General features: G+C 45.4%; 1 protein-coding gene across 2 annotated transcripts in view; it reads right to left on the reverse strand.

The window, feature by feature from the left end:
* Window positions 1-27,372, reverse strand: part of LOC147706829 (ATP-binding cassette sub-family C member 10-like) — a 1,327,484-nt gene that overhangs the window by 34,292 nt on the left and 1,265,820 nt on the right. For both annotated transcript variants that reach the window (XM_086925963.1, XM_086925964.1), the window contains one exon: window positions 20,350-20,603. In XM_086925963.1, the coding sequence (XP_086782089.1) occupies window positions 20,350-20,603 (254 nt within the window). The remainder of the gene's footprint in view (window positions 1-20,349; window positions 20,604-27,372) is intronic.

A 27,372-nucleotide genomic window follows, 5' to 3' on the forward strand; every position in this document is an offset into this window, starting at 1 on the left:
TGAAAGAGGCTGGGGCGAGGGGAGGCAGGGGGTCAACAAAAAAAAGAGGAAGGGGGGGGATGTTGGATTTGATTGTCGAAATTTTTTCGACAAAGTAAAGATTCAGCGAATCACAGAGTTTCTGTGAGGGAGGGGGTTTAAGTGAGGTATCGGAGAAAGCCAGATCGTGAGTAATGGCAAAGATCTCCTTAGGTTGGTTCTCGGCCGCCAAAATTTTGGCCGAGAAGTAAGCTTTCTTGGCCTCAGTGATGTTTTGCTTATAGGTCCCTAGGAGGTGGACGTAGCGAGTCCTGGAGTCGGGGGAGTAGTCCAGTCTCCATTTACGTTCTGCCCTGCGAACCGTAAGCTTCAGTTCTTTCAGCTCGTTGTTAAACCACCGATTGGCGTCTTTAGGGCGTCTGATCGAGGTGCGCCGGAGAGGAGCCAAGCAGTCGCTTCCTTCCTTGAGCCATGAGTCAATGGCTTTGGCTTGGGCTGCGGAATCCAGTCCCGATGTAGGGGGAGAGGAGGCCAGGAGCGAGGCTGAGAGGTCAGACAGATTGACCTTGCCCCAATTACGGGCCCATGAGTTTTTGGTGTGGATAGGGGTCTTAGTCAGACAGCGGCCTTCTTGTAGTTGACTCTTGTGTTGGCAAGCTTGTCAAGGCCGTCACTAGCTGGGAAGTTGAATGTAGGTTGTAAGATCGGCCTGTCAGGAATGACCTGTTAGAGACCGTATGAGGCAACTTAGGTAATGACAGTTGGCTCCAAGTGGAAAGGCAGTCCTGGAATGTTGGAGTTTATGGAACTCCCCATTTGGTATCTTCCTCCAGGGCCAGTTCGTTATCCTCGACTCCTAGTGTTTCAAATGTTGTGTTCAGGTCTCCCCCCACTAGAATAGTATAATGTGTAGGAAGGGTCTCTAGATCATTATCCAATGCACCTAACACTTCCGAGGCTTTGCTGCTTGAGTTCCCCTGGCATAGATATTATATAAGACCATATTATGGCCATCGGCCCAGGTGATCACAATTGGGAGTAGGTCACAATTGCAGACAAGCCTCTGCTTGATGGTACATTGTAGGGATTGCTGTACCCAAATAGTTAGACCCCCTGAGGGCCGCCCTTTAGTATTCTTTTTTGCAGGGACAAAAAAATTTAAGAAGCCCTGTCGAAAAACAGGTGCCACTGCCCAAGTTTCCTGTAACATAATAACATCATAGGAATCAATAAATTCACACCATTCGGGGGTTTCAAGTTTATGGTGGATTCCCGCCACGTTCCAGGAGATAAGTTTGAGACTAGCTTTCGTCTGAATAGTCCGCTCTTGAAATGAAGCACCCTGCTTAAGGTGGAACAAGGGGAGTGTGGGACTACTTTCCCCATTGCTTGTAATGATGCGGGGATTTGGTGGCAAATGCTCTACTATATTAGGGGAATCTACCCTGAGACCAGGTGTCTTACCGTCACTATAATTTATTTCTAAGAGCTTTATAGAGACATCGTTTCCACTTTCTTGGGGCTCTGCAACATTATTCTTTTCTATGCTCGTCCGTACTTCCAGTCAATCACACTCATTAAGACCAGAAAGGGCCGAGAACCTATTTTCCACCGGGATTCCCCAATTATTCCTTATATCAAGGGTTCTGGCTTTTTTTTGTACAGGGATCCATTTAGTTTTCAACATTGTTGGGTTTAAAGTGTTCCCTCCTCTTTTCGTATAAAAGAAATCCAGTGTTAGTGGCACTATTTCAGTTGATCTACGCTGGGGGGGGGGGTATTTATTCACTAGAATGTTTGGCAGCACTTCTGGATCAGACAGGTGTAGCACCATACAATCCCCCTTGAATTTTTTAGTGCCACCCCCGATCCATTCAACTCTTCTAGCTTTAACTACTTCTTGCGCCAACTGGTCCCTGCCTCCCGGGGTAAAAGCCATATTCCTTGATAACCAATGGAGTGATTTATTTATCAGGGATGGGATGTTCTCAACTTGCCCTGGTTCCAAATGGGGAACATTTGCCAGCACCAATATTAAAGGAGATACCTCTATTATTAATTCTACAGGCCCCTTCTCTACGTTAAAATCTACCCTACTGTCCCTTTGACTCAGCCCTTCAGAATTACCCTTGTTGGTGTCTAAATCCCTGGGGCCCCCCCTCCCTAGATCAGTGCTCTCTATGGAGATCAGGGGAGTATTTTCAAGTAGTTCTAACCTGGGGGCGGTTTGGGTATTTTTTGTTTCAACTATGGGTGTTTTCGGCATTGGAATGTTCGCTTTCTCTTCTAATGATTTTTGCAGGAGACCCCCCAGCCTATTCACTTCTTCCGTGAGCTGGTCTATTTTACTTAGGAGCGGCTTGGTTATAGTTTTAATCTTATTATCTAAGGCATTTAACAACTTCTTGAATTGATCTTCATCCAAGTGTACCTTCCCTCCATTAATTCCCCTTGTTTCGTCTCCTATATTTTCCAGGGGGGATACATCAGGACGCTTTTTACTTGATCGGAGACCACCCCGTTTAGATATACTCTTCTCCCCTCCCTTCACTGCTCTTGGTGCTGGGACCGGTGCAGGGGCCTCCTCTTCTAGGAGTATTATTTCTTCCTCAGGTGTGCTCTCGGGTACTGAATCAGCAATGGCTAATAGAAGCTGGGACAGTGAATTGTTCTCTGGGGTCTGGAACACCTCATTACTAATGTCAAGAGCAGGAGTAGGTAAGGGTGTATTGTCAAAAGGCAATTCAGGAGAAAGGCTCAGCCCCAAAGATGTCGTTATTAATTTTGGCAACTTTCTGGACCATGTAATTGTCTATGGTATTAAGGGGGACAGTCGATTTTGCTTTAGACATGTTGGAAGGCAGATGTATCGAGTAGCGTCTATATGAATCTGTGTAATGTAAAACGCTGGGAGGTATCACAGCCACTTGCAGTTAATATAGGGAGAAGGTGACTTACTTGAACGATTTGGTCAGGGGTCAGGGCCCTGTCCCTGTCTCTTCCTGCCGATGAGGGCCGTAGAGGGCCCGCCCTTTGCCCGGGCTTAGCCCCGGGCGTCCCGCTCCCGTCCCGCGAAGCGGGATGCAGCGCTGCTTATGTGCGCGTCCTGGCGCTCTCGCGGTGTCACAGAGCGCGCCGCTGCGTAGGCTGCCGGGAATTGTAGTCCCGGAGCGGCGGCGGTGCGTGTAGTCAGCAATAGAATGACTCCTGGCGGTGGGGGCGTGCTCCCGAGTGACTGGCAGCCCCTGTATGACTCCTGGCGGTGGCGGCGTCTCTCAGGTAAGTGGTAGCTTGCTCTCCTTCGTCTCCGTGGCAGCCAACTAATAGTAAACAAAGGGCGGACTCTAACCCCTTGTAAACATAAGCAACAGCTGTCTCAAGCAAGACCTAAATATCCACTGCACCAGAGGACTGCGTATGTCAGTACACTTTTCGGGAGGGAGCTCAATGTGTGTATGTTGAATGTGCGGCCGGTTATCACTAAACTGCGTTCGTCATAGAGTGAGCATGCACTAGGTTGGTTGATAAAAGCATGCGTGAGAAGTTAACCTACAGCAGGAAACACTGCGGGTGGGTTATACCGATCAGCTCTCAGTTGCGCTTCCGCCAAAGGATTAGAGTTAACGCACCGCCCCTCTGTCAAACAAACACTTTGAAAAACCGCCCTGAGGTCGAGAACAGATCAGCCTTACGGCTCGATATATATATATATTCACTTAAAAAACCACAGGTTTCAGGCCTTATATAGTTAGGAATTAGCATTTAAAAAACCATTGAAATTGCTCCTATATAGTTAGTTGTACTAACTATATTTCGCGCACCCGCAATCCACTGCTGATAATGTCACATATTACATCATTCATGACATGGTCAGTGACATCACTGATGACATCTCAAATGACATCACTGATGACATCTCATTTGACATCACTGATGACATCATCCAGTGACTGTGTATTTCTGTAAAGTTTAAATATGTTTTACATATTGAAGAATGAGTGGATGTATAAGTGTCTGGATGAAGGATTTAGTAGGTGCGTGACTGACTGTATGAGTGAGTGATTAAATGTGTCTTACTAAATGCATGGGTTAGTGACTAAACTGTCTGAATGTGTGCATCAGTATGTCTGTTGTTATGTAAGCTGCTGCATGTGTTGATCAGTAGCTATATGAGTGGCTATATGGGTTTTGATTGGTTGCCCAAGTATTTGAATGGGAGACTGAGTGTGTGTGTGGGTGGCTGGGAGGTGTGTGACTCTGTGCATAGATGTGTGAGCCGTTGATTCACTAGGTGTATGAGTTCAAGAGTGCATGTGGAAACAGCTATATGGGCGGTTGACTGTGTGCATGGGTGTGTTGGTGAGTGAATGGATATCTCAGTGCTACATGTCCAAATAAGTACATATGTAAAACACAGTGCATGTGAGAGTTGGCATATATAAATGACTATACATGAGAGCCAGTGAATGTGCGAGTGGCTATATGGATCATTGTGTACTTGTATCAGTGATTGTATAAGAGAGTAAGTATGTGTTAGTATATGTTTGAATATGTAAGGTGTTGTGTGTATAACTGTATAGTTGAGGAAATGGAAGTGTGATTGATTCTTTGCATGACTGACTAGGTGTGTGAGTAACTCCATGGATGAGTGGTAGTGTGTGAGTGTCTGTATAGGTGTATGAGTGCATATGATAGTGTTGTATTGATGAGTGACTGTATGTATGAGTGATTCTATGGGTGAATGAGTGAATGTGTGTGTAGACCTAGGAATCAGTGAGTGTGTATGTAGTAACTGGTATTGGTGTGTCAATGGTTTCAAGAATGGTAGTCTGTATTTAACAGTGGGTGTATCAAAGGTTATATTAGTGTGTGAGGAGTTGCATCGTATTATCACATGAATGATATCATCAGTGATGTCAAATGAGATGTCATCAGTGATGTCATCAGTGATGTCATTTGAGATGTCATCAGTGATGCCATCAGTGATGTCACTGACCATGTCATGAATGATGTATTATGCGACATCATCAGCAGTGGATTGCGGGTGCGCTAAATATAGTTAGTACAACTAACTATATAGGAGCAATTTCAATGGTTTTTTAAATGCTAATTCCTAACTATATAAGGCCTGAAACCTATGGTTTTTTAAGTGAATTTGCAAAGTTTTTTAAATGCTAATTCCTAACTACAATACTATATAAGGCCTGAAACCTATGGTTTTTTAAGTGAATTTGCAAGGTTTTTTAAATGCTAATTCCTAACTATATATGGCCTGAAACCTATGGTTTTTTTAGTGAATTTGCAAGGTTTTTTAAATGCTAATTCCTAACTATATCAGGCGTGAAACCTATATTTTTTTTCAATAAATTTCAAAGGTTTTGTAAATGCTAATTCTATTAGCGGATAACGTTTATATATGTTATTATCCTTCTGGGACCACCTGAGCAGCCATCTTGTTTCTCAGGAGAAGTGAGGCACGAGAGAGCACAAAACAAGAGTGGAAAACGCGAAAAGGGGGCAGGGTAGAGACCCCCTGACCCCCTAGCCCTTCTCAGGGGGTCCCAGAAGGACCACCAAGTGCAAAAAAAATTATTATATTTTTTTTAAATCGCGGGGTACGCGCACGGTACGCGTACTGTACGCGTACGGTGTGTGTACCCCTCGATTTTTTCAATTATTTTTTTTTGCCGTTGGGGGTCCATCTGGGACCCCCTGAGAAGGGCTAAAGGGTTGGGGGGGTCCCATAGAAAATGCCATTTCAAAAATTTCAAATTCAATTTTCTCAAGAACTACTGGAGGGATTTTCACCAAACATAGCAAAGGCACATGTGCATACTAGGCCCTACCATTTTGCTAAGTTTGGTGTAATTCCATTCAGCCGTTCGGGCTATAGCCGTGTCTAAAGGTCCCTATGGAAATTAACATGGGGAAAACACGTGTTGGGACCCCCCGTTTGGCCCCTGCTTGACGAATCCCCCCAAAACTTTCAGGGAAGGAGCGGAGCTGGACAAAATTCTGAAAAATTACACGCAGATTCCTCAATCGGCGCCAAAGTTATTCCCAATAGAATGTTGAGCGCATATAGATATATAATTTGCTCAAATTCAATTTTCTCAACAACTACTGGAGGGATTTTCACCAAATAAAGAAAAGGCACTACTGCATATGTGCCCCTACCATTTTGCTAAGTTTGGTGTAATTCCGTTCAGCCGTTCGGACTGTAGCCATGTCTAAAGGTCCCATAGAAAATGCCATTTGAAAAATTTCAAATTCAATTTTCCCAAAAACTACTGGAGGGATTTACAACAAACATACACAAGGCACTGCTGCATACCAGTCCCTACCATTTTGCCAAATCTGGTGTAATTCCGTTCAGCCGTTCGAGCTGTAGCCTTGTCAGAATGTCCCTATGGAAATTAACATGGGGAAAACACGTTTTGGGACCCCCTTTTTTCTCAGCCCCCGCTTGACGAATCCCCCCGAAACTTTCAGGGAAGGAGCGAGGCAAATTTAGGGAAAATTACATTCAGATCCCTCAATCGGCGCCAAAGTTATTCCCAATAGAATGTTCGGAATTTCCTATGGTAACCAGGTCCCAACTATATATACCTACTGGCGACCAGCGTGATCAAGGGCTTCCCGCCCGAAACGCGTCGCTGGTTCTGTTTTAATCTGTAAATAAATATCATCTTGCTGAATTTGCTGGTCCGGTCCTCTTCCTTGTTGGCGTGGAGGCGGTGTCTGCAAGCGCAGAGCAGGCTGGGGAGGAACCTTTCTTCATATATATATATATATATATATATATATATATATATATATATATATATATATATATATATATAAAATGACGTATCAGGTGATCTTGAGGTCTGTTAAGTACTGAGAAAATGTAATCCATACTTCAAAAGACAGGTAATACCTACTGTTATATATGTATAAGCAAAGAAAGGAAATTATCAGGGAGGGCTCGCTAAAAAGTCTAAAAGCCCTGCCCCAAGAATGAACAAAGGAACTGTCTATGCCCCCTAAGAAAGGAGTGAACCATAGCTCATGTATTTACAAGAATACACCCACAGTGTTTAGGAAAACAAACACTGTTTGGAGTATATGCAGTCTATTTGAGAAGAAAAACGAGCTGCACTAACTACTCTGGTTATGAAAAAACTACACCAGAGTGAAAAATATCAGGACCCCTAAAAGAGGGTACCACCAAGGAAAGCAACAACTATGATCCATAAAAGTCATATAACCTGGCCCTAAGGGCCTAGGTTACATATCTGAGTGACGCCCGCATGAGGCTGGGAATGCAGAGAAAACTTTCTTACAGCACATTTTCCCCAAACGTTCTGCTTCCACGGACGCCATGATAGTTTGGACCACAAAGCCGTGGTCGATCACTTGTCTAACAAGACAAACGGGGTCCCCAGGGGCAGGGCGATAAGTGTGGGCAATATTTCGAGATACTGGTACCCCTGAGTCAGGTCTTGCCCGAAGCAGAATGTCAGTTAGTGCCTCGCAAAAGGGAAATAATGGTCCAGCCCCCGACTAACCAGGATGAAGAACCTCCATCAGAGGATCCCTAGCCTTCTCCACAGTGGGCAGAGTCAGATGCAAGACATCAGACACTCTCTTCAAAACCTCCACCTCCACCAAGGTAGAACTGGCTTCCGAGACAAGGCCTGGGGGTGACAAAAGGGAGGAAACAGGGGATAAATCTAGCCTGCTTGCCTTACCCAACTCAGCAACCCAGCAGTCTACAAGCTGTCCACAAGGCCTGGTTGTTCCAAAGGAATCATACTCACACAACCTTCCCTGAACTGGTACTTTGGGGCCTCCGCAGAAGCGACCGATGGAGAGGCCATGACCGGCGTTGATGTAAACACCTGGAGTCGGGGCAACACCTGCTCCACGACGCGCACCAACTCACACTCAGAGTCCTCCGTCACCGCTGGGATAGGCACTAGAGGAACAACTGACGTCACGTAAGCGTCGGTTGATGCCGCAGGTGGGGGGACAAACAGGACCGTGCACTGGCGTCTATGAGTCTGAAACTAGAACTGTCGCTGAGGGCGAACCTACCGGTGATGGTGCAGTTATGATGCCTACGACCTCCTTGGGGCCGGCAGGCGCTCCAGAGGAAGATGAGGGCCAAAAAACAGATGAAGAGCCTCGTAGTACTCCTGCATCTGACTCCACATTGCACCACCTCCAGGAAAAACTGGGAGGAACGGACGTGATACCGGAGCAGGAGTCCAAGGACTAGACCGTGATACTTTCTCATGGTCCAGTTTACGAGCCGAAGAGGTCATAGAAGACCAGGGCTTCGATCTCTTGCAACGCCGCTTACCGTGAGACGTCTCTGGAGACTGGGACTGCTGCTGTTGTCAACAGGGTGAAGGTAAGCTCTTCTGGGAACGACCTCTGGACTGGGAAGAAGAGACTGATGTGGTGAGGAGCTGGAAGTCCACGACAACGTAGCTGTCAGAAGCTTCATGGCTTCAACCATTGACAGGCGTTGCAGTCATCTGCTCTGTGGTACTCGCCTAAGCACCACAAAGATCCGTACCCGACATCTGGTGAGCACAGGACCCACAGGATTTAAACCCAGAGGGCATAAGGCACACTGTTTCCTGCCAAAACTTTTGTCACAGTAGGCTGAAAAACGGCCAAAGATATGCTTCTCCAGATCCACGCTGCAGCGCGGAAAAGAAGAAACCGATGTCTGCGTGTCGGAGGGGACCTATATGGCAACACTAACATCACATCCGGTGACAATGTTACTGCAGATACAATACACAATAAAGCAGACCAGGTCTGGAAATGGTGTGTGCCTAAACCGGACTGTGATACAGTTGGATGCCTGTGTAGGAAAAGTACTATTGAAGAAAAATGTGGTTAAACACATAATGTTGTTGAAAGCACAGAGGCTAGGACGATTCCCATCAGACCACCGTTATGGTGGAAGTTGCGTCATGTGGGAATTACTGAACAATCCATCGCGCAACCGACCGTATAGTGCCGGTGCGGGAGTGGATGTCAGTGGTCTAGCTCTAGTGTTTATCCTAGACTAGTATGAAGAAAGTGCAGTGCTCAAGTGCTAGTGAAAATAAAATAGACTACATAGATCCTTATAACATTGAAGAGGAAATCTAGGTGTCTAAGGTTAAAAACAGGCTGGGTAGTAAGACTACCCTGTAGCGCAATGCAGAACGGTCGACATGTTTCAGCCATAAGGGCATTGCCCCGGCTTTCTTCAGGACCTTAAAACTTAGACTGGCTACTGCAAATACACATAATGAGTTCAGTGAAAAAACAATTAATTTGAGTGAAAAAATTAATCAATAAATGTACTTGAAAAAGTTACATATCTGCCGGGAGCCTTGAGCATATAGTCTAGCCCACTGGAGGAAGAAAGGTATGGCTTCTTCCTAATGAAGAGACAAAGAGTCTTATTAATTACAACAATACTTACATACACAAAGCAAGCCGCGTGAATACACAGTGGCCCGTCAAGACAAACACTCATGCATGAATAATTGGCATTCTGCATATTAAGAAAAGCATATTAGCTCAATCACATAGAGGCATTTCCTCAATGTGATACTCACCCAGCTTTGTGTGGGTGAAGGCCTCACCTCACCCGGCGACCGCTCGGGAGTAGGAGGCCCCGCTCTGTAGTGTAGAAAAAGGACACATATTTAGCACATGACTATAAGGTGTCCAGCCTAATTGCTCTACACCTAAAACCCAACAAACGTGTGTTAGAAACCCACTCAATAACCCAAAGCCACTTCTCACAAAGACTTGCGCAAGTTGTTGCCGGGATATTCCAAATTCTATGTCTATTATGTCCATAGTGTCCTTCATGTTTATCACAGCTCACAGTCCTGAACTTGGGGCATTGCTACTGTCGTCCTTATGGGTGTACCTCTGTATTTGGAATAATGTTAGACAGGTCCTAACTATTCAGAGCACAGCGAAGATACTCTTCCCTGTATCTTTTTGTTTTTCTATCTATCAGGTCTTTTCTATATTTATAAATGACCCTACCTCACACAGCTGATTTGGGCTCGGTTCTAGGGCCGTCCCTACGCACATGCCTGCGGGACTAGTGTTCCCCGTGGGCGCATGCGTGTCAGTTGAGGGCGGATCGTTAACAATAGCGAAATACAGCATGATTTAATATGAGTTTGAACATTTTTTGGTATTCTCTGTGGCGACCGACAGAGCCATTGATAATGGGAACTGCCATGACATATTCCCTTCTAAAAAGATGATATGCGCTAATAATTCGCCGATTTTTATCCATTGCGCATGCGCGAGGGAGAAGTGTTTGTTCTCCCGTTCACTTCCGCGATCTCTCCTTCGAGACAGCATGAAGGAGCAACGACCCAATTATCGGGGACTATATAGGGGGCAGAGGCGGAATCACCGTGACCTCCACTTCCGCTTGGTCTTACATCAGGGGCACCGACGGACAGGTGAGCTTTCGATGGCTTTGTCCACACGCTTTTGCACATTTTACATACAAATCAGTTCCTGTGCATGGGATTTAATTTGCCCATCCTTCAGGGAGGAAAGAGGACGGTTACTAGCCTACAGGGCTCTCTAAGCTCTTAGAATTGTTATCTGTATAGTGGGACTTTGATGTCTCAAGTCCCCAGGCACTTGAGTAATATCTACCTCCAGGTGGCAGAGTGGGCTATTCTTTGGTGCCCATTCCCACCTTTACGCTGTGGTTCTACAAAAGTTTTTCTCTAGCCACATCTCCATTAGTATATGGATAGAGGCACTTCTATGTGTCTAGACTGTGTTCCATTGTCGCAATTTGGAATATCCCGGCAACAACTTGCGCAAGTCTTTGTGAGAAGTGGCTTTGGGTTATTGAGTGGGTTTCTAACACACGTTTGTTGGGTTTTAGGTGTAGAGCAATTAGGCTGAACACCTTATAGTCATGTGCTAAATATGTGTCCTTTTTCTACACTACAGAGCGGGGCCTCCTACTCCCGAGCGGTCGCCGGGTGAGGTGAGGCCTTCACCCACACAAAGCTGGGTGAGTATCACATTGAGGAAATGCCTCTATGTGATTGAGCTAATATGCTTTTCTTAATATGCAGAATGCCAATTATTCATGCATGAGTGTTTGTCTTGACGGGCCACTGTGTATTCACGCGGCTTGCTTTGTGTATGTAAGTATTGTTGTAATTAATAAGACTCTTTGTCTCTTCATTAGGAAGAAGCCATACCTTTCTTCCTCCAGTGGGCTAGACTATATGCTCAAGGCTCCCGGCAGATATGTAACTTTTTCAAGTACATTTATTGATTAATTTTTTCACTCAAATTAATTGTTTTTTCACTGAACTCATTATGTGTATTTGCAGTAGCCAGTCTAAGTTTTAAGGTCCTGAAGAAAGCCGGGGCAATGCCCTTATGGCTGAAACATGTCGACCGTTCTGCATTGCGCTACAGGGTAGTCTTACTACCCAGCCTGTTTTTAACCTTAGACACCTAGATTTCCTCTTCAATGTTATAAGGATCTATGTAGTCTATTTTATTTTCACTAGCACTTGAGCACTGCACTTTCTTCATACTAGTCTAGGATAAACACTAGAGCTAGACCACTGACATCCACTCCCGCACCGGCACTATACGGTCGGTTGCGCGATGGATTGTTCAGTAATTCCCACATGACGCAACTTCCAGCATAACGGTGGTCTGATGGGAATCGTCCTAGCCTCTGTGCTTTCAACAACATTATGTGTTTAACCACATTTTTCTTCAATAGTACTTTTCCTACACAGGCATCCAACTGTATCACAGTCCGGTTTAGGCACACACCATTTCCAGACCTGGTCTGCTTTATTGTGTATTGTATCTTGTGAATAGGGGTTTGAGCAGACAGGTCATTAAATATTCCCCTTGACCCTCCCACACCTATTGTATTTTCTAATGTTACTGCAGAGCCATACGATGCCATTCCCCGGGGCGCAGAGGTACTGCTGAAAAATTGCCAGATCCAAACTGGCGCCTGGGGAGAATTCAAAGTTAAGGAATCTGCGGCTAGATGTCTCTATCAGATACCAGCTGTCGTTATGCAGGAGGTTGATAGCCCTTTCTGTTTGCGGGTGATAGGCAATACTTGTTGGGCCCTTTGAAAACCAGATTTGTATGTGGTGAAGCCGCATCCTCTGGCTCCTCTGAATGGCATTTTCCTGTACTGCAGGGTGCCTAAAGCTTTTTTCTTGTCAGTGTCAGTTTTTCTAGTCAAAAGCATCTCATCGATATATTTTTTAAACAGAGAGTCTCCATCGAAAGCTTATGCAATATTTTTGTTTGGACATCAGGCCTGAAGGTAGTGGCTTTTAATCATCCTTGGCGATGTAACACTGCTGTGCCAGCTAGCTGCCAAAAACTTGTGTCGGCTATGTCCATTGCACAGTCGATGGTTTCTGATGCCACTCCCTTTCCTTCCAAGAGAATATTTCTGGCTTCTTTCCTTCTATCTTCTGGGTTGAAGGCTAACATAGAGGACATGTTAGACCACATCTGATGGTCATACCGGCCAATGATTCATAGGGCGTTGGCTGCCCGAATTGTATCCAATCTGCATCCCTCTTATCAGTCTGTGTTGTGATCGGAGTGGCCGGATCTCCACTGAGCTGCCTGCAAAATTACTGAACCCGGTGTTGGATGACCTGTGAAGCAGGATGGAAAATCCTCTGGAGCCCTGTATTTTTTGTCAATCCAAGGAAGCACTGGCGATATTGTAGCAGCGTTTTCAAAATCTACACTTCCTCCTGCCAGATGTAATCAATTATGGGAAAAGAATACTCAGATTGTCTTGCTTCCTCTTTGAAGTTATACAGCAAGCAGTCTATATGCTTTACTGTCTTTGGCAGATGGAACCGAGTGGTTGCCCTCTCCATTGAATTGTGAAACCTTCCAATGTCTTGAGGAGGCGAGTCCTCTGTGTGATGTTGAGACGTTCTGTGTGAGGTGTTGCTATTAGCGGGCGAGGTGTGATCCTAGGTGTCATCAGTGGTGGTAAGGTCAGTGTTCTTGGAGGTTCAGACTGAGGAAGCGGTGGTTCAGGTTGGTCACCCTGAGGTGGAAACCTATGTCTGTAATCAGCCAGAATCGTTTGAATGTCCTGGATGGGAGAGGGTGGCAGGTGTGACAGGTCTCTAGGACGAGGCTCAGGAAGCAAGCCAAAAGGTTGGTAATGATGTGGCTGGCTATACATGGCTGAAATTGCTCCGCATCCTCTTAATCATCATCTTCATCCTGACACTTGCCATGTAACTCAGACAGGCTATGAGCTAAACCATATACTCCATCGTCCTCAGAGTCTTCCAAGTCTAACAAATGTGGAGAACTTAAAGGTGATACATTACTGAGTGAAGTTACCTCTGGTCGTAGAAAGGTTTTTTTCACTGTAATAATATTTATCCTCGTCAACGGTGGCGACGACGGCACTGTAGTCATCAATGCAGGAAATCCCTGTGTCGACGGTATAGTCTTGAACAAATCAACCATTGACGGAATTGCAGTCATCAGTACTGTCATCGTCGACGATGCAGTTGGCGGCGACGGTATGCTCACCATCGATGGGCTCTTTGGCTGGGAGATCCTAGTCAACGGGATGAGACTAGTGATACCTACCGTCATCGTTGTTCCTGCCATTGATGTTGCTGACGATGAAACAGTGGTACTCGTAGTCGTCGAAGAGCGTGGTGTCGTTGATGATGTCGTCGACAATGTTTTTTTGTCAGTACTATGCCGCATAGAATCTGAGGACAGTCTTTTTCCTGACTTGAAGGCGTGGTAGGTAAGGATAATGCAGGCTCTTAGGACACTTTAAGAGTTTTCTTATTTTTGGAGCTTCTACTCTCATGGGAGGGCTGGATATGTTTCCTGCCCTATCCAGAGTTATCTAGAGTTATCCTCTTGGGATCTGGCCGTTATGTGAGGCCCAGAAGATCCATCGCTGCCTTCATCAGACATGTTTTCTGCTGTTTAGTCATCTGGAACCATGGAAATAACCTCCCTTATCTATCCCACACAGTTTTTGAGGATAACGTGTGACAAATCTTGCACTGTCTTACCTCATGGTTAGGGTGGAGGCAAAACATGCAGTCTTTGTGTGGATCATCCACATGAGCTATTTTCCTGCCACAGGTCTTACATGGGTGGGAAATGCCTTTTTTATCAGATATGGTGCCAAAGTTGGAGATTTCCGGAAAAAAAACAGTAGAACTCAGGGAGACTCCCTTCACACAAGACATGCAGTGAAAATCTGAGGGAATCTGCCTCTGCTGGGAGTGTTGGCTGTACTTAACATTTGGTCATTTTTTAAAGACAACATAGATAAGCTATCAAAGGCATGGCTTAGGGCCATTATAGCCGATGGTATTTGTGAACTACTGTTTGATTATATTACCGTGGGACTTCCATCTCGACAACGGGGAATGAATCAAGCATGTGAATATATGAAAGATACCTCAATACTGGATAAGCATAGCGTTCTCCTGTGCTCCACAGGGGTAGCGCTTACAATGCAGTCACACATGGTGGTGGCTTCTGGGCGCAGCAGCTTCTTTCTTGGCTCTCACAGGTTATTGGACAAAGCAGCAGCCTGTGGCAGCACAGCTTCTGGTCTTGTTCCTGAGTCCCTCTGAGTACTCCTCCAACAAACGATGGCACCTACGGTCATAGTAGCCCCCTCTTGGCATCTGGCGATAACAGGCACCAGCAACACTGCTGATACAGTTAGATCTTCCAGATGATGGTTGTAAGAAGCTGGGTTTATGTTGCAGTAAATCCCCCACTTTTTGCCAGACTACTGATGCACTTTGACTTGATGTGCCCTGGGTCCTTGCCAATCAGGTTCCCAGGCCCCAATTGGCATCTCTGGCCACAGGTCAGCCCCAGGTAAACGGTACCCAGGGCACTGTAACCTGGGAAGACCTCTAAGGGCTGCAGCACTTATTGTGTCACCGTTAGAGGTACTGTACCATTACACTCACAAACTGCTTTTGCAGGTCTTGGTGCAGAACAAAGTGAAGAGTCGACATGGCACACGTCCCTGTGTGCCATGCCTACAAACCACTGCCCTGGCATAGATCTGTCACCCCTCTAGTTGGGTGCCCTATACGGATGTATGTCGTTACTACGCATGCTTTTACAACGCATGCCTTTACCACGCAGGTTTTACAACACAAGTCATTACAACGACTTGCCTTGGGGGGCGCTGGATAGTGAATAGTTTAATTTACTATTCCAACTCCAGTCCCCGTGGATAGTAGGGAAGGTTTTGGATAGTAAATTAACTATTCCCTATCCTACAGCGCCTCCCAGCGCAAGTCGTTGTAACGATTTGCGTTGTAAAAGTTGTGTGGTAAAGGTACTGCGTGGTAAAAGTTGCATTGTAAACGCTGTTCCCCGCCCTATACCAGTGGTGAGGGTACAGGTGCATGAGCCCTGTACCCCTATAGTGTCTAAGTTCATTCTTAGACATTGTAAGTGCAGTGCTACCATTAAGAGTATATGGTGCTGGGAGTTTGCCATTACGAACTCCACAGCACCATAATGACTACACTGAAAACTGAGACGTTTGGTAACAAACTTCTCACCACATTAAACCCAGTGAGGGATTTAATGAAAAATGCACACAGGGGGCATATTAGAGAAGCCCCCTGAAAAGACCTACCCATAGTGTCCAGGCTGAGTGGCTGCTTTCAGCTGCCACCACCTGACATGTTTCTGGACCCCTGGGTCGAGAGCCTGCTGCTCTAGTGGACCTGAAACAATGTACATCCTGGGACGAGGTTGGCAGGGCCCACTGGAGGGTGACAGAATAAGGGGTGTACACACCCCAGGGCGGAAAAAAACAATCTGAAGATGGAGTCGATGACCATGCGCATTATCACCGAAAGGAGGAGTCACCTACCTCGAGACTTGAAAGATTTCTTCGAAGATAAACAAAGTGCAAACATCCGGACCCAACACTAGATAGCGATCCATGCCGGTGGAGGCGGGCAATCATCCATTCCACAGGAGCCCCTATGCTGGGCTTGGACCAAAGTGCCTAGAAGGACATCCGTGAGGGCTTTATTGAAGGGAAAGAGCTGTTCTGAGGAAGTTGCCGCAGGTCAGGAGATTAGTCCTGACTGTCACTGTAGGGAGCTCCTGGCCCAAGGTCTTGTCTGCCCTACGCACCACCACACCATAGGACTTTCCCTCTTCCATAGCCACGATAGGGGGAGAAAACATGCCAAGGTCTTGGGAAGTGTCCAGATCACTGGCATCACCGAGACCTCTCTCCAGTCCGGATCTTCCAGTTAGTCTGCCAAAGGGTCCAGTGACCCCTCCCAGTCCTCATCACCACCTTCAGGGCGGTAGGGAACACCTCAGATGAACAAGGGAACAAAAATACCCTCCGGCATTGGATCTGACATCGGCCATCTTCGATCCGGCTGCGGGTCCATCTCGGGGATGAGAAGGGAGAAGGCGTCGGCTGGGGGCATGGCGACGCCAGGGGCGGTCGACCACCGTCGATCCGGATCTAGGCCTGGATCCACAGGGCCCCTCCGCCACTGGGGCCGGAGTCACCGGTATTGAAGGCCCAAGGACCCCGACCGTCTCTGTGTTGCCTGAGGACGTGCCAGTGGAGTCGGGCTGCCAAAAGACACAGTGGAGGGTTTTGTAGAACGTCCCGGCTCCCGCAAACAGGGGAAGGTGCGGAGTCGTCCCTGGATCAGGCACCAGATATGGAGCCTTAAAGCGGCGATGCTCCAGATCCCGCGTCGCGTTAGCCAACTAACGGGGAGAAGAAGAGCGAGGGTGCTTTATCACCTTCTTCTTGTGCTTCGACTTACCCCAGGAGGGCAAAGACTTGAACAAGGAGTGGTGGCTCTGCGAATGGTCTTGAGACATTCCCCGCGAGCGAGACCGGGAGAGCCGCGGAGCCTGTGCCGGGCCTCCAACAGCTTTCGGGACCACTCCCGCAAAGAATTTAGATTCATGGCCCGACAATCTGAGCACAACTTCGGGTCATTGTTGCGCTCCAGACACCAGGCACACAAGATGCACACAAGATGCAGGTTTGTCACAGACATCAGCTTGTGACAGACCTCGCAAGGCTTGGTGCCCGTCCGACGATGGGACATACCTCGAGCACCAGGAGTCGATGACTCAATAAAAGAAGTCGACAAAAGTAAATAATAGCTTAGTCAAAAAGTGACTAAAGGGATAAGCTCTCTCCGGATCTGCGGTTGGCTGGCACGGAAAAAAAGGAACTGACCACAGCACACTGAGGCGGTATCTAAGTAGACACTGCGACGTCATCCCGGCGATCACAACGACGGACGCGGACCGACGCCACCTACCGACGCGCAGGGGTATTGCTAAAGGAAAAAGTTCTGCGGATCCAGTCTGATGCCTGGGGTAACTCTAGGGTAAGGAATCTATACCTAACTGTCTCTTTTAGATACCTATAAGTTACCCCTAATGCAGGCCTTACAATCCTGAAGGCAGGGTGCTGGGTTATAAGTTTGAGGGTGCCCCTGCATGAGCAGGACACCCCTACAAACCCCTGAGTTCATTATCCAGGCGTTGTAAGTGGATCAGTCATTACTTTATTTATTTACTTGAGATTTATATAGCGCTGGCTAGACCCGGAGGTATCAGAGCGCTTTACATGAGGAGAGTTACATAGTTTACAAATTACACATTGTTACAGAAGTTACAACAGTTACAAGTTACATTCTTAGATTAATGGCGTGTAGAGGGCTAAGAGGGTAATGTAAAAGGGTGAGAGGAGGGTGAATTAGTCGGAGCACAGGCATAAGGTATTGTATTGATGGGGAGTAGGCACTGGAGAGTTCGCACGCTTTTGTTTGCAAAAGACACTCAGCCGTAGTCTTCTCTGCAGTAGATGGGTGGCTCGACATTCACCATGTCTCGAAGTCGAGGGTCTCTCTTCTTTGATGTTGAACCAGTCCTATATGGTCAGCAAGTAGATGCTATACATCTTCTCCATGTCCTCAACGTCTAACGGGGATGTCATGTCTCACCATGTTGTCTCCTTTTGGATTTTCCCTGGCGAGAGTAGTCATGTTTGGTATCAAACAAGTTGGAATCATACGCCAACACCGTCAACGATGATGGAGGTATGATTCCATGCACTGAGGGGATCCTCCAGGAATCCCACCATGCTCCCAATACCAGTCTTCCAGAGTCTGACAGTAAGCTATGGCTGCTTCCGACCACAGAAACGTTTCTGCCCTCCTGCTGCTGAGCCTAGCTCAAACAGGGGAAGGTAGGCAATAGGTTTACTGTCATAGGGAGGTGTGACCATCTCCCAGACAGGCTTTTAGTGTATTGGGCTGGGGTGGGGTGCTTGCCTGCACTACTAGATTGCTTTGAAGTGCACATTTGGTGCCCTCCTTGCATACTTCAGCTGGAACTAGTTCAGGGAGACATTGGCTCCCGCTCTGGTGTGAAACTGGATAAGGACATGGGAGTATCCTCTCCACTGTCCAGCCTCTCATCTGGGAGGAACCCCTGAATCGTCCCACCCTTTCCTTAGGGTACTTAAGGGCTTACCTGTGGGTGGCTCTTCAGATTCTTAGTGGGACAAGATTCAGATCCGAAACCACTTCATCTTCAACCGTCTGGGCACTTTGGACTTCATTGGACTTTGCTTTGGGAACTGAGACTGAAACTGGGAAGACTCCTGCTGCTCCTGGTCTCGTCGTCCTGCGTCTTCTGCGCCCTCTGTGCCTGAGCTCCATACAGGTTGTTCACCAGGTCTGTGGGCATCCAAGACACCCGAAGGAATCTCCCGTGGAGTGAAGGAGTCACTCCCCTTCAACTGCAGGCACCGCCATAAAGCTGACCTGTCTGCTGTTCCTGAACTCCTGCAGACTCCGAAAGGTTCAGCCACATAGGTGGTGGTTCTGCAACTCCCTCGAGACAGGCCCTGTCTCCACAGCACATTTGAAGCCAGTATCTCTCATTGGAACCACTGGAGCAGTACAACTGTGCACTGCGTTGGCTTACCGTAAGGCTTGTTGACCCTCTTCTCCAGAGATCTTCAGGCTCCAAGAAGCTCCAGCATCTCTTGCTACCAAGTTCTTCATCCTCACCACATCCTCTGCACTGAGGGCCTGCATCATTGGTGAGCTGCTTGAGGTCCTCTTGCGACTCCTGTGCCTTTGGCCTGTGGGTCCTTTTTAGGGTCTTCTTTGGCTCCAGTGGGCTCCCCTGTTTGCTCAGGCCTACACTGACTTATTTGCTCATGGCAAGTCCCTTGAATCTTGTTGTTCCCGACACTGCACCTTTTTTGTCTGCCACGTTTGTTGTCCCTGTTAAGGCTTGTTGGTGCTCCCGCCGGATACCAACCTCCTGGCTCTTGACATCGGACAAGTCGTGAATGGCCCCTGGTCTTCCGCAGTGTTGCCTGGTCTACACAGGTACAGCGCCAAGGCCACCGTCAACTCACATGCATCTTCCGTCATCGGTGGGCATTCATCTTCCGTGCCCCCTGGTCACTCCTGAGTGGCATAGACTCTGTCCCCTCTGCTTGCAGGTACCTCTCTTCCTGAATCGACCCATGGATTCCACCGGACTCTTTCACCTTCTTTGTCAGCTGCATCTTTACTGAAGTCTTCAATTGTGGTCTACAACGATTTCTGACATCACTTCACACTTATGCACCAGGCTTCCCTGGTGTAGGTATTCTGGTTCCCAGGGTATCCACGGGTGGAGTGACTCTCCAACCTTGCAACTTCCACAGGGTTTCTTCAGGGTCCTCTGGGAAGGGTCCTTCTTCTTGAAAACTGTTACCCCGACTTCCTCATTGAATTGTATTAAGCATGCAGTTGTGTTCCCACTCTGCACATGGCCTTCATAAGGGTTCCTGGGTTCTTACCTTGAGTGGTTCCTAGGGTCTTCGGCTCTTCTAAGTCTTCAGGGTCCAGTTTTGACTTAGGTCGTGGTTCACATTCCACTTTATTAGTATATGGTTTGGTCTCCCCCCTGGTGACCACTGTGTATTTGTGCTACTTAACTGTTCTATTACTGAAGTATTGTGTGTATTGAGAGTATATCTCCAGGTAGGAGATATTGCAATGTATTAGTGGGTGTTAATAATAAATACATATTTTTATAACTACACTGTGTAGGGCAAAGATTGCCATAGGTCTTTGCGGCAGTATCTAGAGGTTCACCATAAAATAACTCCAACACAACATAGTATGTACAAATAAATGAATGCAAACCTTATTTCTAGAAATATACGACCATGCAATAGATCAAAATACTTGTGTTGCACAATTGTGCTGTTCAGCGTATTTCAGCCTATCGTACCTTAGTGCCTCAAGTCCAATCAACCGGGTGTTGATATTGTCTATCAGGATCTTCCCTTTTTCCAGCTCCATCATACGGAACAGAGCCATGAAGATGGTTGACTTTCCTGATCCAGTCCTTCCCACGATGCCCACCTTTTCTCTTGGGGAAATAGAGAAGTCCACCCCATCTAGGGCATTAGGAAGTCCTGGACGATATGATAAAAATGCATTCTGGAATTCCACTTGCCCTCGAGTTGGCCAATTGGAAGAAACCTGCCACAAAAGAAAGAGAGCATGTATTTTGGTCAGAACAAGCATTATATACATAAAAAAATAATTTGCAGTTATTTATTGAACATCAGCCATTCTACAAAGAGCCCTATACAGATTATTATATGGCATTTCACTAATCAAGCTTTTAAAAATCCAGACATTTGGGAACAAATTAGATAGACCCCGCTAAATCTGCAATGTTTCACATAACATGTTTCTAGTTCATCAGAAGTTTCGAGCAAACGTGAACAAGAATTTTCAATTCTATTAAAGATACGGAGGTGAAGATTAGACATGTTCAGCGTAGCAATATATATATATATATATATATATATATATACAAATTATCTCCTTCACGAAAAAAGACGGTAGAGGCCACAACTGGGCATTGAATTGCCTTCATCAGCGCCGCAAGCGTCCTGAATGCTTCCCTTCTCGCACCAAATGCTGTCCTGCTGCCTTCTGTAGCCATGTGGCCAAGGTTTCGCCCACGATCTGATGGGACCCACCTGCTGCAGTTTCTGGGCGTGGTCCCGAACTGCAGTTCCCAGAGTGCAGTACTTTGCCCCCAGGTAGGTGATGGTGTAAGATGTAAAGACAAGTGGTATATATATATTCACGAAGGTTTCAAAGTAACCTTTCTCCAGGACAACAAATGACTCGCACTCCAGGGTCCTCCGTGTTATATATATATATATATATATATATATATATATATATATATATATATATATATATATATATATATATATATATATATATATATATATATATATATATATTCACAGAAAAAACCATAGGTTATAGACCATATATAGTTAGGAATTTGCATTTACAAAACCTTGAAAATTCACTGAAAAAACCATAGGTTATAGACCATATATAGTTAGGGATTAGCATTTAAAAAACCTTATTTTATTTGCACAAAACCATTGAAATTCCATATATAGTTAGTTGCACTAACTATATATCGCGGACCCGCAATCCACTGCTAATGATGTCACATATTACATCATTCATGACATGGTCAGTGACATCACTGATGACATCACTGATGACATCTCAAATGACATCACTGATGACATCACTGATGACATCTCAAATGACATCACTGATGACATCACTGACATCTCATTTGACATTACTGATTACATCACTGATGATATCATTTATGTGATAATACATCTTCAGACTCTAATATAACCTTAGATACACTCAGTGTAAACAGGCATTCACAGACTGTCACACATCCATGGAGTTACTCACACACCTAGTCAGTCATGCAAAGAATCAATCACATCTCCATTTCCTTAACTATACAGTTATACACACCTTACTTATTCAAACATATACTAACACATATTTACTCTTGTATACAATCCTTGATACAAGTTCACAATGATTCATACAGCCACTCTCACATTCACTGGCTCTTATGTTCAGTTATTTATATATGTCAACTCTCACATGGAGTGTGTTTTACATATGTACTTACTTTGACATGTAGAACTGAGATATCCATTCACTCACCAATATACTCATGCACACAGTCAACTGTCCATACAGCTGTTTCTACATGCACTTTTGAACCCATACACCTAGGGAATCAACTGCTCACACATCTATGCACAGAGTTATACACCTCCCAGCCACCCACACACATACTCAGTCTCCCATACAAATACTTGGGCAACCATTCAATAACCCATATAGTTACTGATATAGCTACTGATTTAAACATGCAGCAGTTTACAGAAGAACATAAATAATGATTGCCAAATTAAGACACTTTAATCACTAACCCATGCACTCAGTGAGACACATGTAATCATTCTCTCATACAGTCAGTCATGCACCTACTAAATCCTTCATCCAGACACTTATACATCCACTCATTCTTCAATATGTAAGACATATTTTAACTTTACAGAAACATACAGTCACTGGGTGTTGTCATCAGTGATGTCATCAGTGATGTCATTTGAGATGTCATCAGTGATGTCATCAGTGATGTCACTGACCATGTCATGAATGATGTAATATGTGACATCATTAGCAGTGGATTGCGGGTCCGCGATATATAGTTAGTGCAACTAACTATATATGGAATTTCAATGGTTTTGTGCAAATAAAATAAGGTTTTTTAAATGCTAATCCCTAACTATATATGGTCTATAACCTATGGTTTTTTCAGTGAATTTTCAAGGTTTTGTAAATGCAAATTCCTAACTATATATGGTCTATAACCTATGGTTTTTTCTGTGAATTTCATTGGTTTTTTAAAAGCTAATATCTATAGCTGTAAAATATATTCTTTATTAAGTGACGTATCACGTAGCCCGTGAGACGCCTCATGATGCATCGCATAACCGTGACGTATCGTCTCTGCAGCGCAAACCAAACCCAAAACGTAAGCGCGCCAGAACACGCTTAAAGATATATATATATTTTTTTAACCTTAATTAGACAAAATCCACACGTGCACATATCACAAACGTTCAAAAAACACAATATGTCGGACTCCCGTTACGCTGCCGGTTAGCTGCCTGGTTAACGTACCAGGAAGCACCTTTACCGCGAAAAATCGCAATTTTTTTTTTTCACCCCCCAGGGAACTTTAATAGCCCCCTCATCAATCCTAGGGGTTCAGGAGGGGTCTGCCTTACCCCTTTCATTCATTTACACCTTTTTTTTTCCACCTCTTGTCTCTCGATCCCACAGAGAGACAAGATGGCGGCCGCTCCAGACTGTTTACAATGATAACAGCCAATCAGCTTCTCCTCAGACTCCCGTTACACTGCCGGTTAGCTTCCCGGTTAGCTGCCCGGTTAGCTGCCCAGTTCGCGTACCAAGACGCATCTCTACGGCGAAACAATCGGATTTTTTTTTTGTTTTTTTTTTTGGCCCCGCGTGGCTTTATAATATCCCCCTCATCAATCCTAGGGGGTCAGAAGGAGTCTACCTTGCCCTCTTTCCTTCATTTCCCCCTTTGTTTTGGCCTCCTCTTGTCTCTCGATCCTACCGAGAGACAAGATGGCGGCCGCTCCGGACTGTTTACAATATTGACAGCCAATCAGCTACTCCTCAGACTCCCGTTACACTGCCGGTTAGCTTCCCGGTTAGCTGCCCGGTTAGCTGCCTCAGACTCCCGTTACACTGCCGGTTAGCTTCCCGGTTAGCTGCCCGGTTAGCTGCCCGGTTCGCGTACCAAGACGCGTCTCTACGGCGAAAAAATCGGATTATTTTTTTTTTTTTTGGGTTACACTGCCGGTTAGCTTCCCGGTTAGCTGCCCGGTTAACTGCCTCAGACTCCCGTTACACTGCCGGTTAGCTTCCCGGTTAGCTGCCCGGTTAGCTGCCTCAGACTCCCGTTACACTGCCGGTTAGCTTCCCGGTTAGCTGCCCGGTTAGCTGCCCGGTTCGCGTACCAAGACGCGTCTCTACGGCGAAAAAATCGGATTTTTTTTTTTTTTTTTTTTTGGGTTACACTGCCGGTTAGCTTCCCGGTTAGCTGCCCGGTTAGCTGCCCGGTTCGCGTACCAAGACGCGTCTCTACGGCGAAAAAATCGGAATTTTTTTTTTTTTTTGGGTTACACTGCCGGTTAGCTTCCTGGTTAGCTGCCCGGTTAGCTGCCCGGTTCGCGAACCAAGACGCGTCTCTACGGCGAAAAAAATCGGAATTTTTTTTTTTTTTGGGGCCCGGCGTGGCTCTATAATATCCCCCTCATCAATCCTAGGGGGTCAGAAGGGGTCTACCTTGCCCCCTTTCCTTCATTTCCCCCTTTGTTTTGGCCTCCTCTTGTCTCTCGATCCTACCGAGAGACAAGATGGCGGCCGCTCCGGACTGTTTAGAATGTTGACAGACACCGGAGAGCCAATCAGCTTCGCTTCGCAAAGTTCCGATACGCGAAAAGTTCGCGAACCGGAGCGCTGCCCGGAGCGCTGTTACAGATATATATCTTGTTTTAAACGTTCATTTCTCAAAATCCACTGAAGCACATATATTGAGACCTAGCAAAGGCACATCGGGCTAACAGTCCCTACAATTTTGCCAAGTTTCGTGGAAATCCATTCAGCCGTTCGGGCTAAAAGTGAGGCCAACCGCCCTATGGAAATTAACATGGGAAAAACGTGTTTTGGGACCCCCCTTTTTTCTCAGCCCCCCCTTGACGAACCCCCCCCAAATTTCCAGGAGCTGCTCAGAAACAAAATGTGCCATTTTCCTGAAAATTTCAGCCAATTCCGTCCACAAACGCCAAAGTTATTAGGCATAGAATTTTCAAAAGTTCCATAGAGAAAAAATCCTAACTATATATACCTACTGGCTTTCGCCAGTAGGTAATATATATATATATATATATATATATATATATATATTACCTAATGGCCAGTAGGTAGTTCTAGTTAGGACCTAGTTTCCATAGGAAATCCGCAACATTCCATTGGGAATAACTTTGGTGCCGGTGGACAAATCTTTGCGAATTTCTCAAAGAAGATGGCCCGCTCCGCTCCGCTTCTTCCCTGAAAGTTTGGGGGGGATTCATGAAGTGGGGGCTGAGATAAAAGGGGGTCCCAAAATGTGTTTTCCCCATGTTATTTTCCATAGGACGATTAGACACGGCTACAGCCCGAACGGCTAAATGGAATTATAAGAAATTTGGCAAAAAGGTAGGAGTCTGGTTCGCAGATTATGCTTTTCTTTAAATGGTGTAAATCTCTCCAGTAGTTGCTGAGAAAATTAAAGTTGAAATCAATTATATATCTATAAGCGGGCATAGGTGCGCGCGAGAGGAATTCTGATTTGCTGTTTGAGGGCTGTCAACATTCGATTCGGAGGAAATCAGGAAGTGTTGTCCGCCATTTTGTCAGTGCGAGTCAACATATTGTAGAGAACAAAGGGGCAGAACGTGGAAAGGGGGCAGGGTGGAGACTGTCCGCCCTCCTAGGTTTTCTCAGGGGGTTTATTAAGGACCCCCAAGGCCAAATAAAACATTTTTTTTCTAAAAAGATGCGAGGTGCGCGTACCCGGTCGCGCACCTCGATTTACAAGAGTGTGAAAAACTATAGTGGAGATCGTGGAAAGGAGGCAAGGTAGAGACTCCCTGACCCCCTAGGATTTCTCAGGGGGTCCCTGAAGGACTTCAACGGGCAAAAAAATATATGTTTTCGAGAAAAAAATACCGCGCGGTGCGCGCACCGTGCGCGCACGTCGACAAACAAAAACAAAAAAATATAGTTAAATAACATCTTTGAGAGTTTAGATGTTGGTTGGCTCTAAAAAGAGCTGTTGGGTTTATAAAGTGTTTTTGGTACCTACAAGTAAGTACCGATGCAGAGTTGTTAATTCAAAAGAAAGACTCTGTTCCCGTCATCTGTGAAATGTACACCGTCTCCTCTATAAATGCCTTGCAAGTTGTTGTGGTATATAGAACCCATTCCATAGTCTCTGAGGAAAGCAGAAACAGACTTATTCACATGTTTCCTTGCTTTCTCAATCTGTGGACAATATTGGTTGGACCAATTCCATTTTTGTCTATCATATATTTGAATATACAAAGGCAGTTTGCGGAAAAAGTGACATCAATTGCCCAAAGGTGTCCTTTAAAGCATTTCCAGACCTATCCCAGTCAAAGTGCCCAGGTCATTTCCACCACAGTGCACAATAATGAGGTCAGGGTGTGGCAGATGTAAAAAGGATTTTACCAATGACATCAATTGGTGACATTTTAATCCTCTCTGGCCAATCCACATAAAATCCACATTTGGTAAATCAAGGTTGAGAAAGCATCTATGTGCTGCATACCTTTTACTCCAGTATATATAGCTGTGTCCTATAACCCAAACTTTTAGCATTTTGAAGGCAGAACCAGCAGTACTCAGATGGGCTCTGGAAGTGAAATGGCAGTTAGAAGCTGAGAGTTTAGAAAAAAATGTGGATGAAGTTCAGTGCACTTGAAAAACTAGAAATGATTGGTTGTTTCTTACAATACAAGATTGAAAACTAGGGTGCATGCTAATGTTTTTTTAAAAAGAAAAATGCTATTGGTTGGGAAAAAATCATCAAAACTAACAAAGCAGTGGATAAGCAGGTGTATTTGAAGGTCAAACAGCCTTGCTGGTTTTATTTGCAACATTGAGATATGAACTTCTGACCTGTGTCTTCAGCCAGGTGCAGTATGAGGTGTTACCATGGTAAAAGGTAGAGAGGGCAGAGGGGGGATGGTTGAACTTTATGTGACTTTGAAAATATTGAAAGGTAGAACCAATTGAAATGTTAGTTTGATTTTGAATTTGTGTGGGAAGAAACTTGATTGGTTATGTACATGAATATGGGTCTGAAATGAGAGGGAATCTGTGCCATTATTCTGAGGCTGCAGTGACAGAAGCATTATTCAGAGATTCTGCATATGAAAATCTGGTTTGTGACTGCCACTCTTCTAAATCTTCAAAAGCATTTTTAAAGATGAGCCTCTAACTCTTTTTCACTGCATTTCTCCTTTTATTATGCCTTAGTCACTATAACTGTTTCACTCCCTCACAGTATGTCACTGTCCTTATTTTTTCTCTCTCACTGTTTTCTTTTCTTTCCACTACTCTTCCTTTTCTTTCCTCTCTCTTTCTATAAATGATTTCCTCTCACTTACTACTTTTTATTTTTTCTTATTATGTTTTTTTCCTTACTCCTCTTCCCTCATCCTGATATCTAATCCCTCACTTTTTCCTTATTCTCCTTCCTCACTTTCTTTCCTTCAACTCTCTTTCTTGACTT

This window comes from Lissotriton vulgaris, chromosome 6 (assembly GCF_964263255.1).
Source record: "Lissotriton vulgaris chromosome 6, aLisVul1.2, whole genome shotgun sequence".
In the NCBI taxonomy this organism is placed as follows: domain Eukaryota; kingdom Metazoa; phylum Chordata; class Amphibia; order Caudata; family Salamandridae; genus Lissotriton; species Lissotriton vulgaris.